The sequence below is a fragment of the Dendrobates tinctorius genome, unplaced genomic scaffold (assembly GCF_039654945.1).
Source record: "Dendrobates tinctorius isolate UK_male_01 unplaced genomic scaffold, ASM3965494v1 ptg000116l, whole genome shotgun sequence".
Taxonomy (NCBI): Eukaryota; Metazoa; Chordata; class Amphibia; order Anura; family Dendrobatidae; genus Dendrobates; species Dendrobates tinctorius.
Genome location: NW_027361784.1, coordinates 919,917 through 946,329, shown reverse-complemented (window position 1 = coordinate 946,329; position 26,413 = coordinate 919,917). Strand labels below are relative to the sequence as shown.

The 26,413-nt window shown below is 42.1% G+C and overlaps 1 protein-coding gene across 3 annotated transcripts in view; it reads right to left on the bottom strand.

Annotated features, from left to right (window-relative positions):
- Positions 1-26,413, bottom strand: part of GRHL2 (grainyhead like transcription factor 2) — an 87,442-nt gene that overhangs the window by 22,180 nt on the left and 38,849 nt on the right. For 2 of the 3 annotated variants that reach the window (XM_073590073.1, XM_073590075.1), the window contains 5 exons: positions 22,628-23,015; positions 19,686-19,738; positions 19,377-19,530; positions 12,398-12,509; positions 11,514-11,608 (listed from right to left, as the gene is read on the bottom strand). In XM_073590073.1, the coding sequence (XP_073446174.1) occupies positions 11,514-11,608; positions 12,398-12,509; positions 19,377-19,530; positions 19,686-19,738; positions 22,628-23,015 (802 nt within the window). The remainder of the gene's footprint in view (positions 1-11,513; positions 11,609-12,397; positions 12,510-19,376; positions 19,531-19,685; positions 19,739-22,627; positions 23,016-26,413) is intronic. The other variant, XM_073590074.1, reaches the window with a different exon arrangement.

Sequence of the window (26,413 nt, the reverse complement as noted above, 5' to 3'; positions counted from 1 at the left end):
TCGCAGTGCTTCAGAGCCCTGCTGTGTGTAGCAGAAGTCGTACCGTATCGGAATGACAGGCATGGGAGTCTTCTGCATGTCCATATCTCTGGATCTCTGGAATCATATGGCGGATTTAAGAAAAAAAGGGGCATTCTCAGGTTAGCAGCAGGAATAAAATAAGCTAAAGAAATGGCCAAGTCCCCATTAAGACAATGAGCTTGCAATTACTTATTGTTGGTTGCTCTCAGGGTCGACTCCAGTTTTATCAGTGACAGACCTAGTGGGCCCAGAGGATACATTTTGTGAGGTAAAATATTGTTTAAAAACAATCAGTGAAGTATTTTACCTCACAAAATGAATCCTCTGTGATCTCCTGCTGTAATGTCAGTATTGTCTTTTGCTTCCTCCTCTGCCCAGGAGGAAAACTGCACATGCACTCCTCCTGTACAAAGATGGTTGCAGTCAGTGAATCATTCGGCTGATCTCGGTGGCAGCGTGTTCGTGACGGTGTTCGGCTGGTGGTACCGCACAAGAGGCTGCGTGAGTGTATGCGTGTGCGTGCGAGTGTGTGGTGCATACGGCGTATAGTGTGTGTATGAGTGTGTGAGAGTGTGTGTGTGTGTGTGGTGCGACGGTGTTCCGCTGGTGGTACCGCGCAATAGGTTGGTACCAGCAGCAGTTTCCATATTGAGACACCCATCACTTGGGTGTCCCAATATGGCGGTCGGTGAACTTCCTCCGCTTGGAATTCTGGGATACGGTGACATCTGGACAGACCAGGAAATGAAAACATTACAAGGCAATTATATAATAATATGTAGCGATCTTTGTCTGCAGCATGGTCTTATTTTTGGGCACTTCATCCATAATCTATGATATGACACGGTATCCAATTTTGGGATAAGCAAAGATTATTAAATTCCAGATGGCCTGTGAACATATATGGTGGATATAAAAAGTCTACACGCCCCTGTTAAAATGCCAGGTTTTGGTCATGTACAAAAATCATACCAAGAAGAATTATTTCAGAACTTGTCCTGTTGTGAATTCGCTTTATGGCCTCCCTCTGGTGGTTACTGGAGGTAGTGGAGCTGATCTGATTGACAGAGGCTTGCCACCTGATAATGAGGATGACGATTGGCGATCTGGGGTTTCAGATTGGGATTTAAGACAGCCGACTCCCTTTATCCCTGCTGGTGATTTTCTTCCTGTGCCTCCTGAGGTCTGATGTCTCCTGCTCTTTCCCTGCATGTTCAGCTAAGTGGTTAATTTGTTGTTTTGTTGAATTTGATCTGGTTTTGTTTATCTCTGCTTTGTGCGGGTCAGCCAGCTCTGGCTGGGGCTGTGCTGAATCACCGCCCATATGTTACTGCTTGTGCCAGTTTGTTTTGTCCCCTTTTATATTGGTCTCTTTTTGCTCTGCTTTCAGAATATACCAGAGTGCTGATATAGTGGGGGGGGCGAAGTCGTGTGACTTCAGTGTTTTTGTGCATCAGACATGTTGGACTTTTTGCAGGGATTTTTGCGTGATTGCAGACAGTGTCTTTCCTTACCTGTCCTGTCTAGTCAATGTGGGCCCCATCGTTTGCTCAGTCTATTTTCCTGCCTGCGTTTAGGTTTTCATCTTGTCTCACCGACAATATATGTTTGGGGGCTATGTAATCCTTTGGGGTCTGCTCTGGGGCAGGTTAGATTTCCTCTTTTTTGCTTTAAGCTTAGTTAGCTCTCCGGCTGAGCCGAGGCGTCTAGGATCATCGTAGGCACGCTCCACGGCTACTGCTAGTTGTGTGGATAGGAACAGGGGTCTGCAATCCGCTTAGTTACCAACCACTCTGGTTTTCTGTGGCTTAGCCTGGGCCTGCTCTCCTCCTCGGTGACCCATTCATAAGATTTTCCCCTTGTTTAATGTCACCCATTATACAGTTCCACCTAAAAAAATTTCAAAGCGCTAAAATAATGTGGGTGCATAAATTTACACAACCTTAAACTAATACTTTGTTGATGTAATGTTTGAAATTATGACAGAATTCATTCCTTTTGGGTCAGAGCCTATTTGCATGGCATATCCAGAATTGGCAATTGTTGCCCCCTCTTCCTTGCAGTAGCTCCAAATTTGTCAGACTGTGAGAGCATTTCCTGTGTATAGCGCCTTCTACAGGCCACCCATAGATTTTCAATTGGATTCAGGTCTGGAATCTGATTGGGCTATTCCAAAACTTTGATCTTCTTCTGGAGGTATGATTAGGGTCCTTGTCATGCTGAAAGATGAAATTCATCTTCAGATTTTTCAAAGCAGCCTGAAGATTTTGTTCAAAATCGACTGATTTTTGGAACGGTTCATAATTCTCTCCACCTTCACTAAAGCCCCAGATCCAGCTGCCAAAAAACAGCCTCAAGGCATAATGCTGCCTCCACCATGCTTCACTGTGGGTATGGTGTTCTTTTCGTAATGTGCACTGTTAGCGTTTCGCTAAACATACCTTTTGGAATTATGACCAAAAAGTTCAATCTTGGTGTCATGAGACCATAACATGTTTTTCCACATGCTTTTGACTGACTTGATGTAAGGTTTGGAAAAACATAGCCAGGCTTGGCTGTTTTTCATAATAAAAAAAAAAAAGTTTCCACCTTACAACTCTACCCCACAGACAAGACATATGAAAAATATGGAAGATTGTTGTCATGTGCAGTACACTTCCAGTACATTCCAGAAATTCTTGCAGCTCCTTTAGTGTTGCTGTAGACCTGTTGGCAGACTCCTGGACCAATTTACTTCTTGCTTTTTTTCACAAGTTTTTGAAGGACATCCAGTTTTAGATAATTTCACCACTATGCAAAATATAATTAATGATCAATTTCACTGTATTGCATGGTATATCTATTGCCTTAGAAAAAAAATTGTACCCTTTTACACTCTCACAACTTTCAACAATGAGATCCCTTTGCTATGTTGTACGCTGTTTACAGAGACCATGGCTTTTACTGTAAAATGCAACTAAGAAAATAACAGGAAAATCCTACTGACACAGTTTATATATGATTGGTTAATTTTTTATACGGCCACATTCACAATTGTGTTAAATCTTATGCAACCACATTATTTTGTTTTCTTTTTTTTTTCCCTTCAAAATTATTTCAGTTAGTTTCTCAATGGATTTGTACAAATTATGGGTGGCGTTAAGGGTATATGCACACGTTGCGGATTTGCCGCTGCAGATCCGCAATTGATTTACAGTACAATGATAACCTATGGGAAAAAAAATTGCTGTGCAGATGCTGCGGAAAATTCTGCACAGAATCCGCAGCGGTTCAATTTCCGCAGCATGTCAATTCTTTGTTCAGATTCCACGGCGTTTTTACACCCATTTCATTATAGAAATCCGCAGGTGTAAAAACGCATGCCAATCCGCAATAAATCCGCAGGAAATCCGCATAAAAAAGTGCAGATTTTGTCCTGCGGATTCTGCCAAGAGGTGCAGATTCCGCACAGCAATCCGCAACGTGTGCACATACCCTAAAGTTGGACAAAGGTCTGAAATGATTTTTTCATAATCAAAATTTGCATTTTAACAAGGGTGTGTAGACTTTTTTTTTTAATGTCCACTGAATACGCGCGTACACACATTGCATACAATACTGTATACAGGTCATCTGGATTCTAGTAGAACATGGTGGCAGCTTTGCCCTTTAGCTCTTGTGACATGAGTGCACTTTTATGGGAACACTACTAAAACTAGGTCTATAAAAAGTCGCTCAGGAGCTGTAAGCTTTCAGTTTTACAGCAATGCTAATAACTCTGGCGGGTGTTTACACTCATTTATTGAAACTTTTACCTTGTACCACACCCTGGCAACCAACTCGGCACAAAACCTGTGATCTGCCAGCACTGGAGCAAATGCAAACTTCTTTATATTAAAAGCAAACAAAATCATCATAATACTTTTTAATAATGTCTTGGCATGAAGTCTGTGCCAGTCGTTGTTTCTTTGCAGGAATAACAATCGGTGAATCTCAAGTATCCTTGGATCTACCTGCAAATACTTCAGCCCTACCTCATCTGCCATCTGCAGAACTAGCAGAGCTAGAAAGTTCTATAATGCCACCAATAATGGGGCAACACTGGCAACTACCCAGGGCAGGATCATGAAATACATATTATGCAAATATCAAAAGACTGTCACTTCCAAACAGAAGACTAGTGTGTACAACTAAGAGTATCCATCTCTATACATAAACAAAGTTGTACTCTGTAACCCTATATTTCATGCTTACCTGCTATAGCACTACAACTTTGTTTGCTACATATGATACAGTCGTGGCCGAAAGTGTTGGCACCCTTGAAATTGTTTCCGAGACTGAAGTATTTCTCCCAGAAAATTATTGCAATTACATGTTTTGCTATACACATGTTTATTTCCATTGTGTGTATTAGAACAAAACAAAAAGCAAAGGCAAACTGGCCATAATTTCAACACAAAACCCCAAAAATGAATATTTAACTTCTCAAGGATTCATTAATTTTATCATTTTCACTTTCGGGACAGAGATGGTCTCTGCTTTCTCCGCTCACCGGGTTATCACCTTACAATGCACACTGACAGTGCGCTCTATTGCTGGATTATACCTTGTCATCAGAGCCGACGAAGGAGCGCACTGTCACTGTGCATTAGGAAATATAGTGTGCATAATAAGAAACGTGCTTGTACTGAGCATGGGATGGAACTGACAACTGATGCAGGCTGAACAGAGAACTAGCCCAGCCCTTGAAACGGATGTTACTGACGACACTTCCTTTCATGAAAAGGGCAGAGGCTGTGGCACTGACCGCAGCCTCTGACCCCTGATGACATCTCGTTTGCATATCCCAGCACTGGGGGTTCTCAAATGAAACTTTCTAAAAATGAAAGTAGATATATATATATACACACATATATATATATATATATATATATATATATATATATATATATATATATATACACACACACACACACTAGATGGTGGCCCGATTCTAACGCATCGGCTATTCTAGAATATGGCCAATTCGCATGCATTTTCCCACGGAAAACATGCGTTTTTCACGCGATTTTCGCGTGCGGAATTCAAGCGCACTCCAAGCGATTTGTAGCATCGCTTGGAATGTGATTGACAGGTTGGTCACACTTGTCAAGCATAGTGTATGACAATTGTGATCAACTTTTTACTATTGACGCTGCCTATGCGGCATCAATAGTAAAAGATAGAATGTAAAAAAGAAAAAAAAATTAAAGCCGTGCGCGTGGTGAGAGGAGGGAAAGAGTCCGGGGGCCGTTGGAAGGTGAGTATATCACTATTTTTTATTTTAATTCTATTTTTTACAGGTTTAGGGTACCCAGGGTCCGGAGGAGTCTCCTCTCCTCCGGACCCTGGGTACCGGCTAGCGCCAGTCATCTCCCGGCTGCGTCGCCGCTGATGTCAGTGCGGCTGGAGATGACCCGCGGCAACCGTCAGGAGATCAGCGGCTAGCGCTGCAGATCTCCCGACGGTAGCGGTGGCGTGCGTCCTTCGACGCGGGATTTCCATTACAGACAGACAGACAGAATTAGACGATTATATAGTATGTATATATATATATATATATATATATATATATATATATATATATATATATATATATATATCTTTCACCTTTTAAAGAAAATATGTAGTTTAAATTTCATTTTTATACATTCTTTAAGTTTATACTTTCTGCTCTGCACAGAAAGCCTTGTGTGCATAAGCTGTGACAGACTGATTCATTGACTTTCTACAGGAGAACTTTCAAGGTATGAACAGATCTGGAGAAAAGGTAATTGTGAAGGAAGGTATATAGGTGTGTAGTGACCATCACCTATTTTGAATGGTGGATTTTGTGTCATCTACAACATAGATTAGATAGATGTCACTTTTCATAGCAATCCTGTCTGTGATGATAATGAGACTGCTGAAAAGTCTTCAGTACAGGTAGGAAGTGTGACTTTATTATAAGGCCTAGTGGCTGGTGTAAAAAATGCAAAATTTCAGATTTTTTTTGTAACTATAGTAATATGGAAAGCGTAAAAAAAAATATTAAAAAAATGTATTTAAAAACACACAAACCTGATTTAAACAATTATTTTCTGACGACCGCTTCCCTTGAAGTATAATATGCTTTATTGATGCAGCCTTTAATACTGTGTCAGCTTCTCTGAACGAAGTACAGTGTGTACAGTGGGGTGGGTGACATACAGTATGAAGGGGATATATCATTATAATTAAATCTGTAACCTTAGGAAATTCCTTAACCATAACTAATCTGAATATTAGGCAGGCATAATGCATTTATTGTTTATCTCATTACCATAACAGCCAAGTAAACTGAAAATGCAAATGATGATTCCGGGCGTCCTGTCATCTCAATAGCTCTTCTTTGAAATGCAAAATCGATCTATATGCTCCATGCATTTCCCAATGGCAGAAATGCCCATAATAGAGAGCAGATCTCATCCTCATACATACAGAGAGAGAATATGAGCTTCATATTCCAGTTAGTTATTCAGCGTCTCTTACATTTCCCAGACAGTTTATACTTTATCCCGACATGTTCAATAAAATACAAAGAATTGCGCATGATTTTCTTACCATCTACGTATATTATGCTTCAGCCGTGGTCACATATACAACTGCCCTCAATACTACATGGTTTTCTTTTAAAGAAAACTTGTGACCATTCCTAACATGTTTCATACACAACTCTTCGTTGTGCCCATCCTCTGTTATTCCTCCTGCAAACTGACCACAAATGGTCCTCATTCTCCTAAATTGTGTGTGTCTGCACAATCAGACTGCATGTGAGACCTCATTCACACTATCAGTATACCAGGAGAGGAGCAATCAGAGGAAAAGTATATTAGAAACACGTCACCACTTCTGCATTTTTCATCTACTCCTGATTTTGTCTATTCATACTGATGGAAAATACTGACCAAATACTGAAGGTGGCATAACATACACCAGGAACTGAAAGCTGTAGGGGAAACTATAGAGAGTGGTTAGCAAGATCAGTCCAATACTCTCGGATGAGAGAAAACGGTGGTGTGACCCTGGCGTTAGAACTTTACTCATTTCGAAAGCGGCACATGCTCAGTTCTTAAATCCATAGAACCTGGTCAACATTATGGTATGTGAAGTCCCCTAGGCAAGTCATACTGAGCAATATCCAAAAAAATACCACCATTCAATGCACAAAATAATTCCACCACAATACCCAGATATCAGAGGTATAAAGTGCTTCCGTAGCGATGCCACACATACATTCTAAACATTCCGGATCAAGTGGGACATTCCCAGATTTGATCTCCGGTTTGCAGGGAGGGGAGGTAGTCTGTATTTTCGAAATTCAACTAGATCTATCTTTTGAAGGTGGAGATACAATGATGGAGAAGAGAGCGTCCAACTCCCTACTCCACCATTCTGCCTGAGCTGTCGAGTCTTGGCCAGCAGGTGGGACAACCTTATTAACTACATTGTTCCTCTTGCCCCCGAGCCACCCAAAACTCAAAGCTCATCATGGGAACAGGGTTAGAGGAGCATTTTTAGTTTTACTTACCCAGCGCACTACAAGGATGGGACGTGTGTGGAGCATCATACTTTGTATGGGGCTGGCGGCATCATTCTGTGTAAAGGGGACAATATTTGTGGGCACTCAGGAGGCCTCCTGCAGTGTGGGGGGCATCAGTGTGTGTGAGTGGGGACAACTTACTGGGTGTAGGATACTCAAGGGGTTTTATATTTTTTTGGAGGGATATCATGGGGTGATATTTTGACATATGTGGGGGTGACATTCTGCAAGGAGAGCATTTTACTGTGAGGGAACACTAAGAGGCTTTACTAATACATTTGTTCTGTGTGGGTGCACAAAAATTGCATGGCAGGTTTAGGGTAAAACTATACACGCACTCCCAATACTTATCCCTCTTTCCTAACTTTCAAAGTGTAGAGGTATGCAAATAGTGTCCTGATAATACTCCTCCAAAGTGCAATGCCCAGATGACAGTGCTCAGCGCCTGGGTTTCCAAAAAAATCAGGTGGTCGGAGGCTCTATGGAACCCTTGTACTGTAACTTCGGTCTACACAGAGCCCCTTTAAGAAAGTCCCTTTGTTATTCTGACTCACAGCAGGGTAATGTCTTCCTCAGGAGCACAAAGTGGTGGAAATTAAACATAACATCAGTGAGTTGTGCGTCTGTGTTGGGTAAACACGAGATCTGGTATTTACATAATAATAATCCTGCATAGCCGGGACAGGGAGGAGCGCCCTGGAAAACAGGCGCCATTAACCTATAAAGTAACCCTGTCTTCTTAAATGCAGAGCTGCAATCTGTGCACTGAGACTTCACTATAATGCCCAAATCACCAAGATTCTCCTCATCTTCATTTATTCGCTTTATTGTCACCGTCATAGACAAAGACTAAAGAGTCAGTGATGTCCTTGCTCTGTGTCTGTCTCTGTCCTACCTAAGCACATCATGCAAGTCATTATTGAGCTCCTCTTCTTGCCGGTCCCCTGGTGTCCTCCTCCCTCCTGGTGACCCACAATAATGTGAGCACGTCCCTTAGGTTTTGGCTTCTTAAGCGAGACATACACATCAGATGGCTGACAGCCAAAGGATCGTTCAGCTGACATCCATCTCAGCCGACTCTCCCATACACAGGAGCAATCGTTCAGCAGAACGTTCCTGTGTACTCTATAAGAACCGCCGACTGATATGTTGGCTGGTTCCTTATCTCAGGAAGAACAGTGCAATCAACAGTACGCAATCTGACACGCCTGATTGACTTCTCTCCAGACCATCATTTGGCCAGCATTCCCATATCATTAGACCGTCGTCAAAACCTGTCGATATTGTCAGGTTCAGCCGACATAATAATAATAATCTTTTTTTTTTATATAGCGCTAACATATTCCGCAGCGCTTTACAGTTTGCACACATTATCATCACTGTCCCCGATGGGGCTCACTATCTAAATTCCCTATCGGTATGTCTTTGGAATGTGGGAGGAAACTGGAGTACCCAGAGGAAACCCACGCAAACACGGGGAGAACGTACAAACGCCTTGCAGATGTTGTCCTTGGTGGGATTCTAATGTGTATGGCCAGGTTTAGTCGTCCAAGTACGTAGATTTTAAAACATGTACTGTACTTCTAACAGAGTACAGATGATCAAAAAAAGAAAACCTTAGAAATTAGCACAATTTTTCAAATTTTTCGAGATTTGATTCACGTGAATCCAGCTAATTTTGCCGTTCTGCCACCACATTTCCCCATTTTGTCCATGAAGTACATTGCCCCAAAATGAGACTGAGTGAATCCAAATCAGACTGGGAAACCAGAAGTCAGAAGACCAGAGGAACGCACAGGGAGCAATGGCAGAGGAACCGGTGTGGGGCAGGGGTTGGATAGGAGAGGATAATTTAATAAATTAATCTTTGGGGTATTTTCGATGCATCGCATATAAATTTGGTCAAAATTGAACCCAAAATTGAATCTGAAAAAGAGTTCAGAGTTCTTTTTTATCATGAGTCACCATCGTTACGAAAATATTGTCATAAATGTACTCCAGTCTAACTTAGGAGTCATGTTATGTACATCTGAAATTATTTTTCAACATTTGCAATATTTTTTAGCAGAATTTGCGACTTTTTCCTTTGAGAAAAAAAAAAAAAGAGCACAAAAGATAAAAGACAAAAATGAAGAGCATTTTACATTTTGCACCAAATCCTTGAATCCCGTGTGTCATTTTGAAAAAAAAAAGTCAATAACTAACACAAGAAAAAAAAAAAAGAAAAATTGACATAAAAAAAAAAAAAAAATGAAAATTCGGACCCTTTATATTTGGCAGAGCTGCCCCCTTCTTGGGTTTTATGGTCTTGTGTTTGATGAATGATAAGACAGAGGTCATTATGAAAGGGAATGCTTCATTATGGCAGGTCTGAACCAGTTTTTTTTTTTTTACGTATAACGATCACAGAATAAAAAATACGACTAATGTTCAGGGAACAGCCAGTGATTACTAATACCTGGCGTGCCTAAATCTGTAATTATCAGGGGTGTATAGAGAAGAGGGGGGACCCACAGCAAAGATTACCCCTGTGCCAGCAAGACCTGATCCTTGGTTCACAGGAATTATCCGACTGCTTCCTAGCAAGTGTGATACCACACACAGCCCATGGACAAGAGTAGCTTTATTTTTTTTGGGGGGAAAAGCCATCTTGTTTTTTTATCATCTAATCTAATCCCTTAAATTCCTCTTAGAAAGGTTGTAGACCTCATGCAAAGGGGATTCTTGAAGAAGTTCTCATGACCCCATCCATTAAAATGGTCGATTCACCCTACCTGATTTTAGTCCCCTTTCTTCATTGGCTTCCTAGTAGAAGCGTGGTTGGCCGGGAACTACTGGTGAAATATGGTCCTCAATCAATAATGACCCAAAAACAAAACTATTTAAGATAGAGCCATAGATATAAAGAAAGTACTTAATAATCATCTGGCTATAAACAATATAACAACAGATTCCTATATAGCTTCATACTGTACATCCAGAGGCTGAAACCCACCTCATGATGTCCTGATCACACAGAGGATAACGCACTGATTCCATGTCCCCAAACCATTGCAGATCAAGTGGGACAGCCACACCTATATATCTGCACCTTTAAGAACACCTATATATCTGAATGTAGGGGTGAAGGCATCATTCTGTGTGGGGTACTATGGGGGCCATCAGTGAGGAGGACTATGAGGACATCACATTGTGAGGGGGGCACTGTGGGTCATAGCACATGGTGGGCTGTTGGGGCATCATATTGTGTGGAAGACATTTTTTGGAGGAGACTACGGGGGCATCATGTGTGTTGGGCATTGTGGTGGCATCAGATTGTGTGAAGGTCACTTTGGGGAGTACTGGAGGCGAAATATTGTGTGGGGGGGAGGATCATGGTGTGGGAGGGTCTTGGGGTATTATATTGTGTGGGAGGACTTTGCGTGGCATCATAATGTGTATGTGGGGGGGGGCTTTACCGGCATCATACTGTCTGGGGGACATCTATGGGGCATCATACTGAGTGGAGGTCATAAAAGGGGTATTAATCTCTGTGAGAACATTAAGGGGCTTCATTGAGGGCACTGTTTCGGTGCATGTGCACAAAAATATGGATGGGATTAGGAGTGTTGTGTAGGTTTAAGAAAAAATTGCTGTGGTGTGTACAAGAGATGTCCCTCACCTGTCCTGCTGGGATGGGAGGTATATAACGGGAAGGATCCAAGCACTGGTGTTACCTGGACATGATCCGCACAAGTTATGAATAACTAGATGGAAACCAGAACCTTATAATTCACTGATCACAAGCGGAGATCTTGACAATGGTGCGAATAATAATGACAACATTCCCATGAGCGCTGACCGCATCTAATTTATGTGCATATCTGCTGCCAGTGCACACAGACAGGTAAATGCAGCAATACGTTTCGCTTACCTTGGCTTCTTCATTGACATCCCAGGTGAAGGACACCGCATTGTAAGCGATTTCTTCAATGTTCCCAATAGTGTTAAAACTTTCCTTATAGTCGGCTGTGCAAAAGATCGAAAATGTATTAATGCATCAAAATGGTCTTAAGGCAAGTAAAAATGACTGCCTTCAAGATGGCATAACTAACCATAGAGGGTACCAGTTAAGGTAATGGCAGCATTAGAAAAAGGATGGTATATGGAGCTTATATTGTTGCCAAAAATGCCAATGATTATCAAGCAAATCCTGGCAGAATAGAAAGTTGGATTGGATGACGTTATTTGCGAATGAGCCAAATGATCTAAATATGTGTATATTGGGTGGAAGGGTTCTTTTTAGGGAATCTGTCACCGGGTTTTTGATAGTTAATTTGAAAGCAGCATGATGTAGGGGCAGAGACCCAGATTCCAGCAATATGTCATTTATTGGGCTGCTTGTTTTAGTGTTAATAAAATAATTGTTTTATTAGCAGGAAATTATCACTACAGTACTAGTAAATCAGCCGTCAGGTAGTCCAACCCTGCCCCCACCACTGATTGGCACCTTTCTGCCTATGCACAGTATACACAAAGCTGCCAATCAGTGGTGTGGCAGGGTTATACAGAGTTCAGCATTCAGAGAACTGGTAGATTTGCAGTAAATAACAGTTTTTTTTAATCAAAACTACAGCAAGCAACCCATTAAATGACACATTGCTGGAATCAGGGTATCTACCCCAACATTATTCTGCTCTCAGATGGGATAGCAAAAACCTGGTGACAGATTCCCTTTAAGTAAGATCTGACTCAAGCTTTAGTAAATCGTATAAGTTTACAGAAAATGGGAAGCAGGCATATAGTAAGTGTTGTTACCAATGTCGAGGACGCGCTGCTTCGCTGTGTGTTGGCGGGAGTGCCAGTATTTCCAGTACTTTAATTGTTCATCACGATTCTTGTCCTCGCTGAACACAACCATGATGACACTCTGTGGGAAAAGCCATGAACAATATTATAGATAGATAGATACTGTATCTTCAACTGGTTATTAGCAAGTTGTGATGTCCAATGTTACATTTTCCTAAGGGTCACCACAATAACATCTTATTATATTAAGGTTGATTTAAAGGAGGTGCCCATTAGCTCATGTAATGGCTGTGTGACCTTCTGCAGCTTGAGGGGTTGTTAAGAGCAAATTGATCATTTCTGTGCTTGGATTTTGGAGTAATATGGCGATCACTCTATACATAGGATAACTTACTGGGGGTCATGGAAGTCAGACCTGAGAATGGGACTCCCAGAGAAAGCAGAATACAGCATTTCAATAGTTTGGTATCAGACAAAGTGGCCATCTCCATTGGTTACTGGATGTAGAAGTGTGTATAGGCAAATGCTGTGATTTCTGTGTAAACTGTATGTTGTAACATTTTGTGAGACCTGCTGACAGGCAGCCCAAAAAGGGTTAATTCATTCCCCACAGAGGCTTTGTCATTTAACCCAGCTCTGATAGGTGCGCAGGTAGCTTCTGAAAAGAGCTGGAATAAACTCCCCTGGGCAGTCAGCCAATGACTGCAGCTGTAAGAGTCACATGAGGGTGACCTGTTCTGATGTGAGCAGATTTGGGATTCACCATCACCCCTTTGTCCAGGAGCCTGTCTAAAATGGTCTAACATGCATCTGGCGCAGCAACCATGTCCCACTGTTATATCCCTTTTCCTTTTATTTGTTGTGGGATTTTGTGAGTGTGTAATTGGGGATAGTAGGACAGAAAGCTGAGCCACCGTGAGGCAAATCATAGACCGCCAGGAGCACAGCCCTCTGCCGCACACCACATGAGGTTACCCCACTAGCAGTCCAACAGACAATGAATGGAGTGGAGATCATGCACATGCACCTCCCTGCCATTCATGATGGAGCTCTGCAAAGCCCTGTTCTTGAATGTGCTGGAAGTCCCAGCTGTTGTCCCTGCAGCAATCAGTAAGCTATCCCCCATCCTATAGATAGAGCTTTAATGGGGTATAAAAATGACCCACAGGCCAGTGATCGGCCCAATGAGCGTTTAGAAGATCTATCATTCTCATTCATTGGCCTGTGCGAAAGTGACAAACAAGCAAAACACATGTCAAAGTGCTGATGTATGCAAACTGTACAGGGAGAAAACATGTAAAAGACGGGTGTAAACAGGCACCAATCGACTTGATTATATCAGCAGCACCCATCTGCCCATGTAAACCTTCCCATACATGCTTTTAACGATGGAGGTACAGATAGTACTGCCTCCTTGTCTCATCGTATAGACAAAGGTTGTACCACCTCTATGCCTTATCCTAAAACTCGCAGACACAGACAGCGCCACCCCCTGACTCTCCGTCAGGTACGGACTGGGGACGAAATTCTGCCCTGCCATTTGAAATCACATAGGCCCATGCTGTCCCCGTCCCCAACAACCAGATAGGATATATTACTAATATTACCCTGGATTGGAGGAAAGGAAGATTTACAACAAGACCAATATTTCTAATGATACCCGTGGCCTGCTGGGGTAAGTGACAGTCAGCAACTTTGTGCTCCGTCACAACTCTTAACAGTATGGATGTCTTAAGAACACCAATTCTGTTAACAACGTAGCAGACAGGGCAGCCGATGACCAGACAGGCCCTTCTGGCATTTGCCAGAATTGCCAGATGGCCAGTCCGGCCCTGCTCTCCATGTAATTGATGTGGACATAGTCTTTATCATTGTCTTTCCCTGTACATTATACAGGCAAATTACTATCGCCTTCCCAATCCTGATCTTTCTGTGAGCCCGGAGTCATGGCCTCCGTACTCGGAAACTGAAATATCAATCTATCCAAAATACATTTTGGAATAAACTCTGTAAAAAAACAACTTTGTAACTGTAAGATAAACTAAAAGTTGAAGAGTCTCCCTGTACTATTAATATATGTATATATATATATATATATATATATATATATATATATATATATATATATATATATATATATATACGTATCCATAATTAAGAAGTCCCATAGTTGTGTCCTATGGTAATATCCAGATTGCAGGTTAATCCCAAGTTTCACAAAAGTTTTCACTGCCCAAAAATTGCTCCAATCTCAGGATCCGCGCACTTTCCTGCACAGCTGCTCTTACTCCCCTTTCTCTCGTGTCTTTGCCCTACATGTAAGAACAGGAATTCTGTCACCATCAAACACTTTCATAGGAAGAATTTTCACAAGAACAGCCACTCCTTGGTAAAATATACAGGTCTTTGCATTCCTGCAGAGTTTCCTCCTAAGGTTTAATTTTTCTTCCCAGAGTAGAGCTTCTCCTCATTCTTCATCATAGTAAAACCCTTTTCTCCTCATTTTGCAGAATTTGTAACACCAGACACTTTTTAGGCCACATTCACTTTTTTTGTGAGTTATTTTACGCCACATACCACCGGGGGGACCACAAAAAAAAAGTGAGACTGAGACTTCTTCTTATTCCTAAGAATGAAGAAAAACCTAACGGGAAAGCGTTTTCAGGACTTAGAAGAGGTTAATAAAAAAAAATAGGTGGAGGCGCATGACAGCATTAGTCCAGAAGAATATAAAAAAAATGTATCGAACAGCGGAAAAAAAACGTTGATCCGAATACATATCATCTAAAGGACAGGATTTAGAAGGGGATTAATGGTTTTAAGTTGTTATCTTGGATAAAAAAAAAAAAATGTAAATAAGTCATTCTCGTTTTTTTGGGGGCGGAACCCCCTTGTATCTCAGAAAAAATGCAAGTAATTTAGTTTTTTTAATGGATGCAGAAATGGGGCAGAGAATCTGCAACATCAACAACTCACAACCTAATCCCACATCTTTCTACATTTTTTTTTTCTGGTGGAAAAGACCGAGTGTTGCAAGGAAAACGCTGTGTACAAGTCACTTGTTTTTTTATGCGTTTTTTTTGTGCATTCGATTGAATTGTTAAAAAAAAAAAAAACTAAATGCAGCAGAAACGTAGAAAGAATTGACATGCTGCGGTTTGAAAAAAAAAAACAAAACATAGCTCGAAAACCGCAAGGGAAAAAAATGCACCATGTGAATGAGATTTTAGAATTCGTATTTATTTTTGCTACTGCTGGAAAATGCAGCAAAAACGCCACATGTGAACAAGTTCTTAAACTGCAGAAACCCCGGTCCTGCATTTAACCCCTTCTCAACTACACCCTCACTTAAGTAAACCCCAACTGTCTTGCATTGGTTCACCATTTTTGGCTCGTGAGGCACAGTACCAATTCACTATATATTAAAAAGCTAATTTTTGTGGAATTATATCGAATTCAGTGCAATGAAAAATTACTAATGTACACGTGCCTTAAGTAGATAATTGCAATACTGCATTAACTCATCAACATTGACAGCAAGCAACTGGATTCAATCGTGTAGTATGAGACACACATGGCCGCTTTTTTTCTGGATAGTGCCACTCTTACCCTCAGGTTGTGTCTAGTATTGCAGCTCTTGAATCCAGTAACAAATAATGTTATAGTCTGCTGGACTTTGGGGCAGACATTGTACCAATGGGCTCAATAGAAGTTGGCCAGTCTGACACCGATACGCCAACACAAATGCAATATCTATGTTCTGGTTTAGCACTAAAAGAAGACCCCTCTGATATCGTCTATGGACCACCATTGGTGCACAATGAAGGGATTTTCCCATTAAAAACATTCAAGTTATAATCAATCAGCTGCAATGACACTGCCGAGAATTGTGTCTAAATATAGGGGCTCGGCATGATTTATAGTCACCGCAGGTCAATATATAGAGGCTAAAAGCCACATTGTTCACCTCACCTTTCTTGAGATGTTTACCTAAGGTATGGCACCCTATCCTTCAACGGAAAATCTATAGTGTGGCCGCCGCCAAACTACTCCCTGTGCTAACGTAAAAGACAACCCTTAAGAGTGAATTTCAATAGCTAGCGATACACTATCTCATTCAGGCACACCTCAGCCCCAAGCCCAGGGTATGGAAACCACCTACACGGGACTGATCACAATGGACTGAAGGCAGAGATGATGAGCTGGTGTCAACCATTCTACACAGGTTACCAATTGACTAGACTCCAAAATAGACTTTAGGCCCCCTGTTCCCGTGATCAGAGAGGTCTCTGCAGTAGGACCCCCTGCAGTCATGCACTTATTGTACAAACTGTAAATAGGTGACGTGTGTATGGGGCAACCCGTTCAACCAAATTTTGGCAAAGGTAATGGAGAACCATCTGTACAATGGAGGTCGAAAATATTGTGGGATTATCCATCTCAGAAATCCTTTAGTGACACAAACAATGAAGAGGTGTCCTACAATTTCCAATTTGTATCTGCGCGCCCAGAGACAATATGCAGGCTTCACCTCGGTGTTGCCTACAAGCATTTACCTAAAGGCGTCACCATTGGACGTACGAGAAGGAATACGAGCTCCAGCTCTGCGTTTGCGCCTCAGCACCCACAACTTCACCTTACAATGGAAACAGTATCACCTGTGAAATATATGCCTGATGTATGTACATTACTGATGTTCCCCCGGGGTTTTTGCTCTAACACCTGTAACTGCAGCTTTATTGTCAATAACTGCAAACAGAAACTCGATAACAGCTGTCCGTTACAGAGCGGAGCCGTCGTCCACACCGGTCACAGGATAAGATAGATGCGTGCCCCACTGGGAAAGCGATCAGTCAGGTATTGGGCACTTTATGCTTCACAACTCGGTCTTGTGACAAATTTCTAGCACGTTATTAGAATGAGTTGTGAACGTTATGTTAATGGAGTAGATCTATCGGAATGGGTGTGATTCTCCGACCATGTGGTCATTTCTAATAAAATAAGATTAATTGGAACCTGTCTGCTTTTTCATCTTGTCTGTTTTAGTAAATACTCGTATTGCCCACAAAATAGCAATTCTTGATTGAAGGACACATACACATTAGATAGTTAAGCTGTTGTTCAGCTGACAGCCATCTATCCTGACTCTCTCATACATAAGAATGCTTGGCTCAGCTGAGCTCTCCTGGGTGTTCTATAGAAGCTGTTGCCTGATTCCTCTGTTCCCGACCCTACAGAGACTCCTCTGTCCTCGACCCTCCAGAGACTCCTCTGTCCTCGACCCTCCAGAGACTCCTCTGTCCTCGTCCCTCCAGAGACTCCTCTGTCCTCGTCCCTCCAGAGACTCCTCTGTCCTCGACCCTCCAGAGACTCCTCTGTCCTCGACCCTCCAGAGACTCCTCTGTCCTCGACCCTCCAGAGACTCCTCTGTCCTCGACCCTCCAGAGACTCCTCTGTCCTCGACCCTCCAGAGACTCCTCTGTCCTCAACCCTCCAGAGACTCCTCTGTCCTCGACCCTCCAGAGACTCCTCTGTCCTCGACCCTCCAGAGACTCCTCTGTCCTCGACCCTCCAGAGACTCCTCTGTCCTCGACCCTCCAGAGACTCCTCTGTCCTCGACCCTCCAGAGACTCCTCTGTCCTCGTCCCTCCAGAGACTCCTCTGTCCTCGATCCTTCTGAGACTCCAGGCTCCTTTGTCTCCCTCCCACCAAACTCTTCTTTACATTCAGACTCCTCTTTACCTTCTAGCAGACACAAAAGGATTGGCTGAAATTCAGCAAACTGGATCCTTCTCTTCCCGATATCATCAGTTGGGGGAGAGTTGGGAGGCCCCATGAATATTAGACTGTCGTTGGCAGAGCTGACTGATTTAATCAGCTTTGGGCAACTATTTTAATGAGTATGGGACCAAACAAAAAGAATACATCTCTAGATGACAGTTTCCAAATACTTGCCCTTTGTCAACACAGAGCAGACTACTGCATGGTTGGATGACATTCGTTGATGCGGCTCTGGAAGGTTCTGCTGCTCATTATGAGGATCTGGGGAATGGCTCATTTGCATTATATTCCTATTAGCTTTTTTGTCTTATAGGGGTTCTACATTGGGAGGTGAGCAGTCCGGTGACGTTACGTCTGATGATATCTGCAGCTCGCGTGCAGAAGCGGCAGGTGTCTCTCTACTGTCCCATTCTTTAGAACAGGTGCCTGATACCCGCTGCTCTTACACAAAAGCTGGCAGATATCTGTAGACGTGATATTACCGGTCCACTCATCTTGTGATGTGAAAATAAGTGGAGCCCAATTTTTTTTTTTGAGGGGGCACTATATAGAAAAAAGTGCAAAAGGAACTTTGCAGCTTCCAAGGCTCCATCACTTCTCATCTCTGCTTGCACTAGTAATCAGATTTTTCTAAATGTATGTGAAGTTGAAGCTTCATCTCCCACCGACAGAGGTTTTATAATGACCCCTGTGACTGCAATGAGATTATAGCATTTCAGATTGAAAACCCATCAAGGCTTGAAGATGGAGTAGAAGAAAGCAGCACCATACAGGATGGAGGGTGCGAGACTCAGAGGGTGCGAGACTCAGAGGGTGCGAGACTCAGAGGGTGCGAGACTCAGAGGGTGCGAGACTCAGAGGGTGCGAGACTCAGAGGGATCCCACCTCATGCTCTTGCCAAGATATGCAGGGAAAAAAAAAAAACTGGCAGCACTCCAAGATTGTAGTAGAAAAATAAAGCGTTTTATTCACCCATGCTTTGTGCGACGTTTCGGCTGCTTTAAGTGGCTGATGCTTTCTTAAAGCTTGGGTGAATAAGTCACTTTATTTTTTGTTTTATGGTTGTACCACATTCTTAAAATGCAGCCATTATTTTATTTTTTTAAGACCTGAATTATTATTTTTTATTTTATTTTAGAGAGTTTAGCTATTAACTGCAGACTGAGTGTCATAGATATTCTAGAGTTTGTAGGACGACATGTCTTACCCTGACTTTGCTGATAGGGTGTCGAAAACATTTGTTGCTTCCAGTTTCGCTCAGAGTGACGGCGTAAAATTGCCCTTTGTTCAAGTACGTCATTGGCCCTTCTCCTTGTTTCTGACGGAGAGACTTTGTGGCTTCGAGAGTATACTGAAATGTGCTATAGTGTGGGAAAACATGGGAGAGTATTACTATTACTACAGGCGATAGTCGCAGTATCTCCACTAGATCTTTACATATATAACCAGCTTTATGAGCCGTGTATTCTACGGGACTTTTAATGGGATGGTAAAGAAATAAACCTTCACAATATACCTCGCTGTTTGATCATACATGAAGTCATCCGCTACTGATGAAGTCCGATACTTCTGGAAAAGAGAACAGGTGTTAGTCAGAAAGTACAAGACAACTATTGATAACTTTGGATGATGGCATCGTCCAGGCTTAGAGAACAGGCTATATTTTCCAAAAACAGCACTCTCCACATCTTTGTCTGGTTTTACCGGTCATCATCATAATTGGAATGACCGAGGCTGAGTTGCAATACCAGACACCACCTAAGGACAAAAGTGGCACTCTTCCTGGAAAACGAGCATAGTCTGTGAGCACACAAGACTGTTCATACCAAGCACAGACACTGGCAGCACCCTTGGAATAGCCAAGTAGTTCAGTGCACCTTCCCATATACTAGTTTTCGTATATCTCTGCCCCCCCAATTCACTGAGCATCTGTGCTTCTTGGTTTCAACAGTCATTTTGTGCTGGTTAAATGAGAGATAGAGAGAAAACAAGTAGGTAGGAAGGAGCAATTACATTTTTGGCCACTCCAAGTGCACGCCGAATGCCTGTGCTTGGTTTGAACAGTTATTTTGTGTAGAGTCCCTTAAGTCAGGTTTTTTTGTTAGGTGCATGTAATTGTAAATGCCGGGGCATTTTTTTTTTAGACTCTAATTTCCCGTTTCAGAAAATGCACATGTACATTAGTAGCAATAAACAGACTCTGCACCTATGTTTTTTATTGAAGCATCTAATGAGCGCGTGCAAAAGTCGTTGTGGAGGAAGGAGAAGCTGTGATATCGCCTATTGTGTTCTTGGCTGAGCTGCCATCACTCGCTTTAATCCTGCCTCTAATGATAAGGAGCCTGCTGAAAATTCTTCCTGAAAGGCCAATGATTCTAAAATACCTCAGTGGCCAATGTGAAAATTGCAAGAGTAAAATTTACATTTTTACATGGATTATATTAAAAAAAAAAATGTAGTACTAAAACCTAAATCATTTTCTGATCATAGTTTCCCTTTAAAGGTAGCTTTCAATTAGTCTTTTGTTGTGTATTCAAAACAGAGCGCAAATATGTGTCGTAAAGCAGGCAGCAGAGACTTGTAGGAAAGCGGTAAAAGGGGACCAAGTATAAGGCTGTGTTCACACACAGCGTTTTTTTAGCGGTATTTTTAGCGGTTTTGCCAATAAAACCGCTAAAAATAAGCTTCCCATTAATTTCTATGCATTTTGCACTTTTTGTGCATATTGATGCTTTTTTTACAGCGAAAAAACCGCATCGCGGTAAAAAACGCAGCATGCTCATTAATTTTGCGGATTTTTCTGCGTTTTTGGCTAGTTCTATGTGTTTTGAAAACGCGCCGGAAAAAAACGCATCAAAACCGCGCAAAAAACGTGCAAAAACCACGGGGAAAACGCGCAGAAAAAAATGCGCGGTTTCTGGGAAGGGAGTCCGGTTTTTGAGCAGAAATTTTCTGCCACATGTGCACTTAGCCTAAAAGTCGCTAAACCACACGCCAGGATGTCCTGCCTCTAGTTAGGTACCTAAGGCTGGTTTCACATTTGCGCTTTTGTGCGCAGCGCATCGTGCGCACCCGTGCGCATGCGCACTGCGCACCTATGTTTAACATGACGTGCGCATGTTTTTGCGCACACTTGCGTTTTCGTGCGCATGCGTTTTTTTGTCTTTTGCGCCAGGTGCGCCAGACGCAACATGTTGGATTTTTTGGTGCGCCCTGTCTCGGCAAAAAAACGCATGCGCACGCTTGCGCACGGAATGCGAAAAAACAACACATTGAAGTCTATGGTAACGCATGCGTGCGCATGGTCTTGCGCACGGTTGCGTTTTTTTACGCATGCGTTTTTGAGTGAAACAAGTCTAGAATGTTCTCTAGACAATGGAAAAAACGTCACACTTAAAAACGCATGCGCATAAAAAACGCCAACGCATGCAAAAAACGCATGTAAAACGCAAACAACGCTGCGTTTTTTTTACACATCAGCGTGCGCATGACGTTAAAAAAACGCGCGTTTGTTTTGCGTTTTTCTTTGCGTTTTTTATGCGCCCGATGCGCTGCGCAAAAAAACGCTAATGTGAAACTAGCCTAATAATCACAGTTGAGTCTATGGAGTCATTTCTCCTTAAATCTCTGCCTTGTATGCCTAGCACATGGTATTTTTTCAACTTGTTTTATAGGATATAGCAAAAATATAGCCCAAAAAATCTTAAAAAACACACGATTGTGTCTGCTAAAATGTAAAAATCAAATTTTACCATAGACAGATACATATATTTTTGATTTGCCTTTGTTGCCTGGAAAGTATGAACTTGTTAAGATTTTGAGTTATTATCCTTGACTTTGTATGCTTGATTTTGAGCTTGTTATACAGAAAGGTGTTGTGAAAGTTTCTGGCATCTTGTACAAAATGTGCTTAAACTAAATTGTTCTTTCATCTGTCCAATCCTTTCTGTAAAAAAAAAAAGAAAAAAGTACCCATAGATGATCATCTGATCGCCACTGATCCAGAACCCCCTGCTCATTAGCTTTTATAACACAGTGGCCACTAGTGGAGTAAAGAGGCATTACATGATGCTGATGTCATATGAATCAGGCATAGCGAGAGACAATCTTTGTAGACATTTTCTGCCCTGGCTTATCAGAGAAGGCCCCAAGCAGAGGACACTTCTATGACATTAATATATCCCAGTAAGGCAAATGGACATATTAACACCTTCATGAATATTTTAAATAGGATCCTTGATGTAGAAATATCTGGTCTCTAAAGGGTTCTCTCAATTATGGATGTAGAAATTCTGGATATGTGAAGAGAATATAACGAGTGTCTCAGATAATGGGAAAAGTTTGGTATAAGACAATTGTGGAAAAGAGACTGTGCTCCACCAATGATTGCCCAGTGTTCAGCAGTGTGATGATGATATATTGGTCATATGTGTGATATATTTTATAGTAGATTCTTACATCAGATATGGTTTCTTTAAAGCTTTCGTTGTACGTGCTGTCCGGGGTGCTGCGCTGATCATCCTTGAGGTAGTCTGTGTGTTGGCTGATGTGGGCTCCATAATGGGTCTGCTCAAAAATAACCCCTCTTGGCTCCTCACTGTCCGTCCTGTAAGTCACTGAAGGGGACATGAACACTGGAGTAAATTCCTCTGCTTTTACCACAGCGACCGAGGAAGTAGGAGCAGAAGTCGGGCTTCCGGATAAGCTGCTGTTATACTGTTCCCTCTTGGAGGTTTCTACGGGTTCTGTGTTGAGGGAAAGGTTCACTGGATTGGTTTTCAGAACTTGCACCCGATTCTCTCCAGCACTCAGGTTACTCTGAGACTCACTGGTTGGGACACCATTTCTATAAGGAAACAAGATCATAATCAACCAAATCTATTAAATAAAAGCATTGATGTTCCATGCTTTATATCAGGATTATTATACAGTATCTATACATTCGTCCCTATCTACCGCCTTACACAGTAGGATGCAGCTAGGAGACACTGGAAATCCTCTCCTGCAAAACTCCACTGCAAGGAACCAGGAGCATAACTTTTTTTTTTTTTACCTTGTTAAGAGAAATTTTTCATCTTATTTCTTTACTGATTTACAAAATGTATTGTACATTTTTATATCTATTTTTCTAATAAATTTACTTTGTGTATGTTACGCACCTATTCCATATCTGTGCCTTGTTTCCCCTCACGCTGGTCCACAAGACTCTGTTGTGCTCCGTGTCGAGCCTTTGCAGACTGCTGGGTGTGACTCCATGTGATCACCTGCCTGAGCCTATCTTAGGGTATGTTCCCATGGTCAGTAAATGCTGCAGGTTGGACGCTGCGTACATCCACAGCATCCAACCCGCAGCATCCAGATGTTACAGCATAGTGGATGGCCATGCCCACTATGCGTGCACTGATGCCTGCTGCGCACCAGCGGAGAATGACATGGGGCACCTCTTTCCAGACCACAGCATGTCAATTTATCTTGCAGAGACGCAAGCCTCCGCAAGATAAATTTCACCCGTACCATGTATTGGACGTAGTGATTCTGCACAGTTCAGTGATCACATGTGGATACAGCTGCTTTCAAAAGCCGGCAGCGCTTTGGATGCAGCAGACATGTGCAGAATCCAAAGCGCTGCCGATTACGGACGGTGGGAACATACCCTAAGGCTCATCAAGAAACACACCTGTGTGTCTTGGTATTAAGACTTCAGTGTTGCTAGACTTTGGCTTGCTCAGCTGCGGTCTGCAGTCTCTAGGACGTCCTCCGCCTGACTGTGGCTTCCTACATCCCACCTACATGCTGTCTTACTGGATCCTGCCTACCTGCTGCAGTCCCCTGAACAACTACCAATAAAAAAAAAAAACTAAAGAGATGAACTGGAATATAAGCTGGCATGCATGCAGCATGTAAGCGTATGCTCACACTGGTCACTAAACAGAGCAAACCCAAGATAAAAACATAATAAGCAAATACCCTGCAGTAAATAAATGAACAGCAATAGTGCATGAAAATAATAAAGGGTGTTTAGTAAACCTAATTCTGAACAAAAAAAAAAATGTAAAAGTCATCCCACCACATCACGGTAATCCTATAGTCCTAACCTCTAATATTAAAACTTTACCATTTGTCAAGTGACGTGTGTGTGGATAAGGGTTGAGAAGGACAGACATGGCTAGTGGACACGCAGCCATGGAGAACTACATGAATGTAATGTCCAGCTCAAAGAAAAAGCAGGCCACACCTTTATATGCACAGGGTGCAAACAAAATGAAAAAAGTCTAAGGGTACGTGCACACGCTGCGGACCTGCAGCAGCTTTAGCTGCGGTGTACAGTACCATTCAAATGAATGGGGAAAAAATACCGCTGTGCCGACGCTGCGGAAAAATCCGCGCGGATTTGCTGCGGTTTTGAATCCGCAGAAAGAATTGACATGTCAATTCTTTCTGCGGAAATCGTTGCGGGTTCCTATCTCCACCATTGTGGAGATAGTGAATCCGCAGGACCAAACCGCAGGCAAAACCGCAGATAATCCGCAGGTCTTTGGACCTGCGGATTATCTGCGGTTTTTGCAAAATCCGTGCGGATTAATCCGCAGCGGATTCCGCAGTGTGTGCACGTACCCTAAAGAGATGAACTGGAATATAAGTTGGGAGTTCAGAAACCCCATTTTCATAATCAATGGAGTTCAAGCAGTTTCATGGAAAACCAATTTACAAGGTTAATCCCAAAGAAAAAATTATTCCCTATCCATAAAATAGGGGATAACTTACCTTATTGATGTGACTTTGACCACTTGGACCCCCAACGAACCCCAAAACAAGGATCTAGATCCTCTGCAGAGCCCCTGTATTGAATGGAGCCGAGGTTCTTTTGCCTCTAACCTCCATTCATTGTCTATGGGACTGCAAAAGATATGGGATAACTTATGATTGTGGGAGGAAAATTGCGGCAGTGGTGTCCGGGCGCTGCCAAGGAGGATTGGTGGACCAAGTGTAGAGGATCGGGGTTATTTTAAAAAGCTTTAAAACAACTCGTTTTGGAGTTGGATCAACTATTTCTTCAGGTAATATATAACAGAGGGATTACCGATCCCTTATATAGGGGTAGGGTATGGCATTAGTAACCAACTAAACCAATTTGTAGCAAATTAAACCACAGCTTACCCCTATATAAGTAATGGGCAATCACGTTGTGTATTATCCTATACCTGAAGAAGGAGTTGATCCAAATCCAAAACTCGTTGTTGAATGGTTTTTAACAATAAATCCATTACTTGGCAGGACCCAAACACCACCGCCACAATTTTCCTACCATATCTTGATGTTCTTCTCCACCAGCTGGATTCGAGTGCAGTGGCTGGAGCAGCAGCCTTCCATCAATTGGCTCTATATCCACATCAGAATTATGTCGTACACATCCAGATGAGCGACGTACATCTCCGATCCTGTCGGTCACGCTACGGTATCACACATGGAGCACTCCCTCTTTCTTTCTTATTTCTTAAATTATGATTTTAGGAACATCCCATTAAATTCCAACTTTTAAAACACGCCTGCTCTGGTTAACATTGCGGCCTCTCCATATTCTACCTTTACATACCTAACGGCCTTAATATCACCTTCCTTATCTACAAGAGGCTGAAACGCCTGGAAGTGTTTTATGAGTTTCCTTATCATTAGTAGAGAGGGATAGGAAGATACTGTACAGCAGGCAACGTTCACGTCAATGGGAAAGTGGGATAATCAATGGATTTTAAAGTCATATTCCAATCATTTGGCAAGTAATGTGGCAGGTAGAGCAATGTTTTGAAAGGTTTTGCTATACAAATTTAGGATTTTCTACAAATCTACCGTAATCTGTATGGGGAGGACAGATTATATATTTCAACATCTGCCTTCAGGGAAAATGTATGATATGTGAATATTTGCATTGCATTTTGTGAACAAGGTTGTCCAAATATAATTTTGCTTCTTCTGTTCCAAATTCTATGTTCACCAATGATATTTATCAGCACCAAATTTATTTTTTTTTATATAGAGCTCCTGATCTTCTGCACAGAGAGAATTAAAAGCTATAATTCTTACTGTCCACAGCCACCACTAGAGGGAGCTTAGGAGCTTTCTGTATACAGTTACATAGAAGTAGTGGGCTCCCTCTAGTGGTGGCTGCAAGCAGCCATAATGTCATCTTTTCATTTTCTCGCTATAGTGGATTTTGAGCTGTGTACCAGAAAAACAAGTGTGGACTGT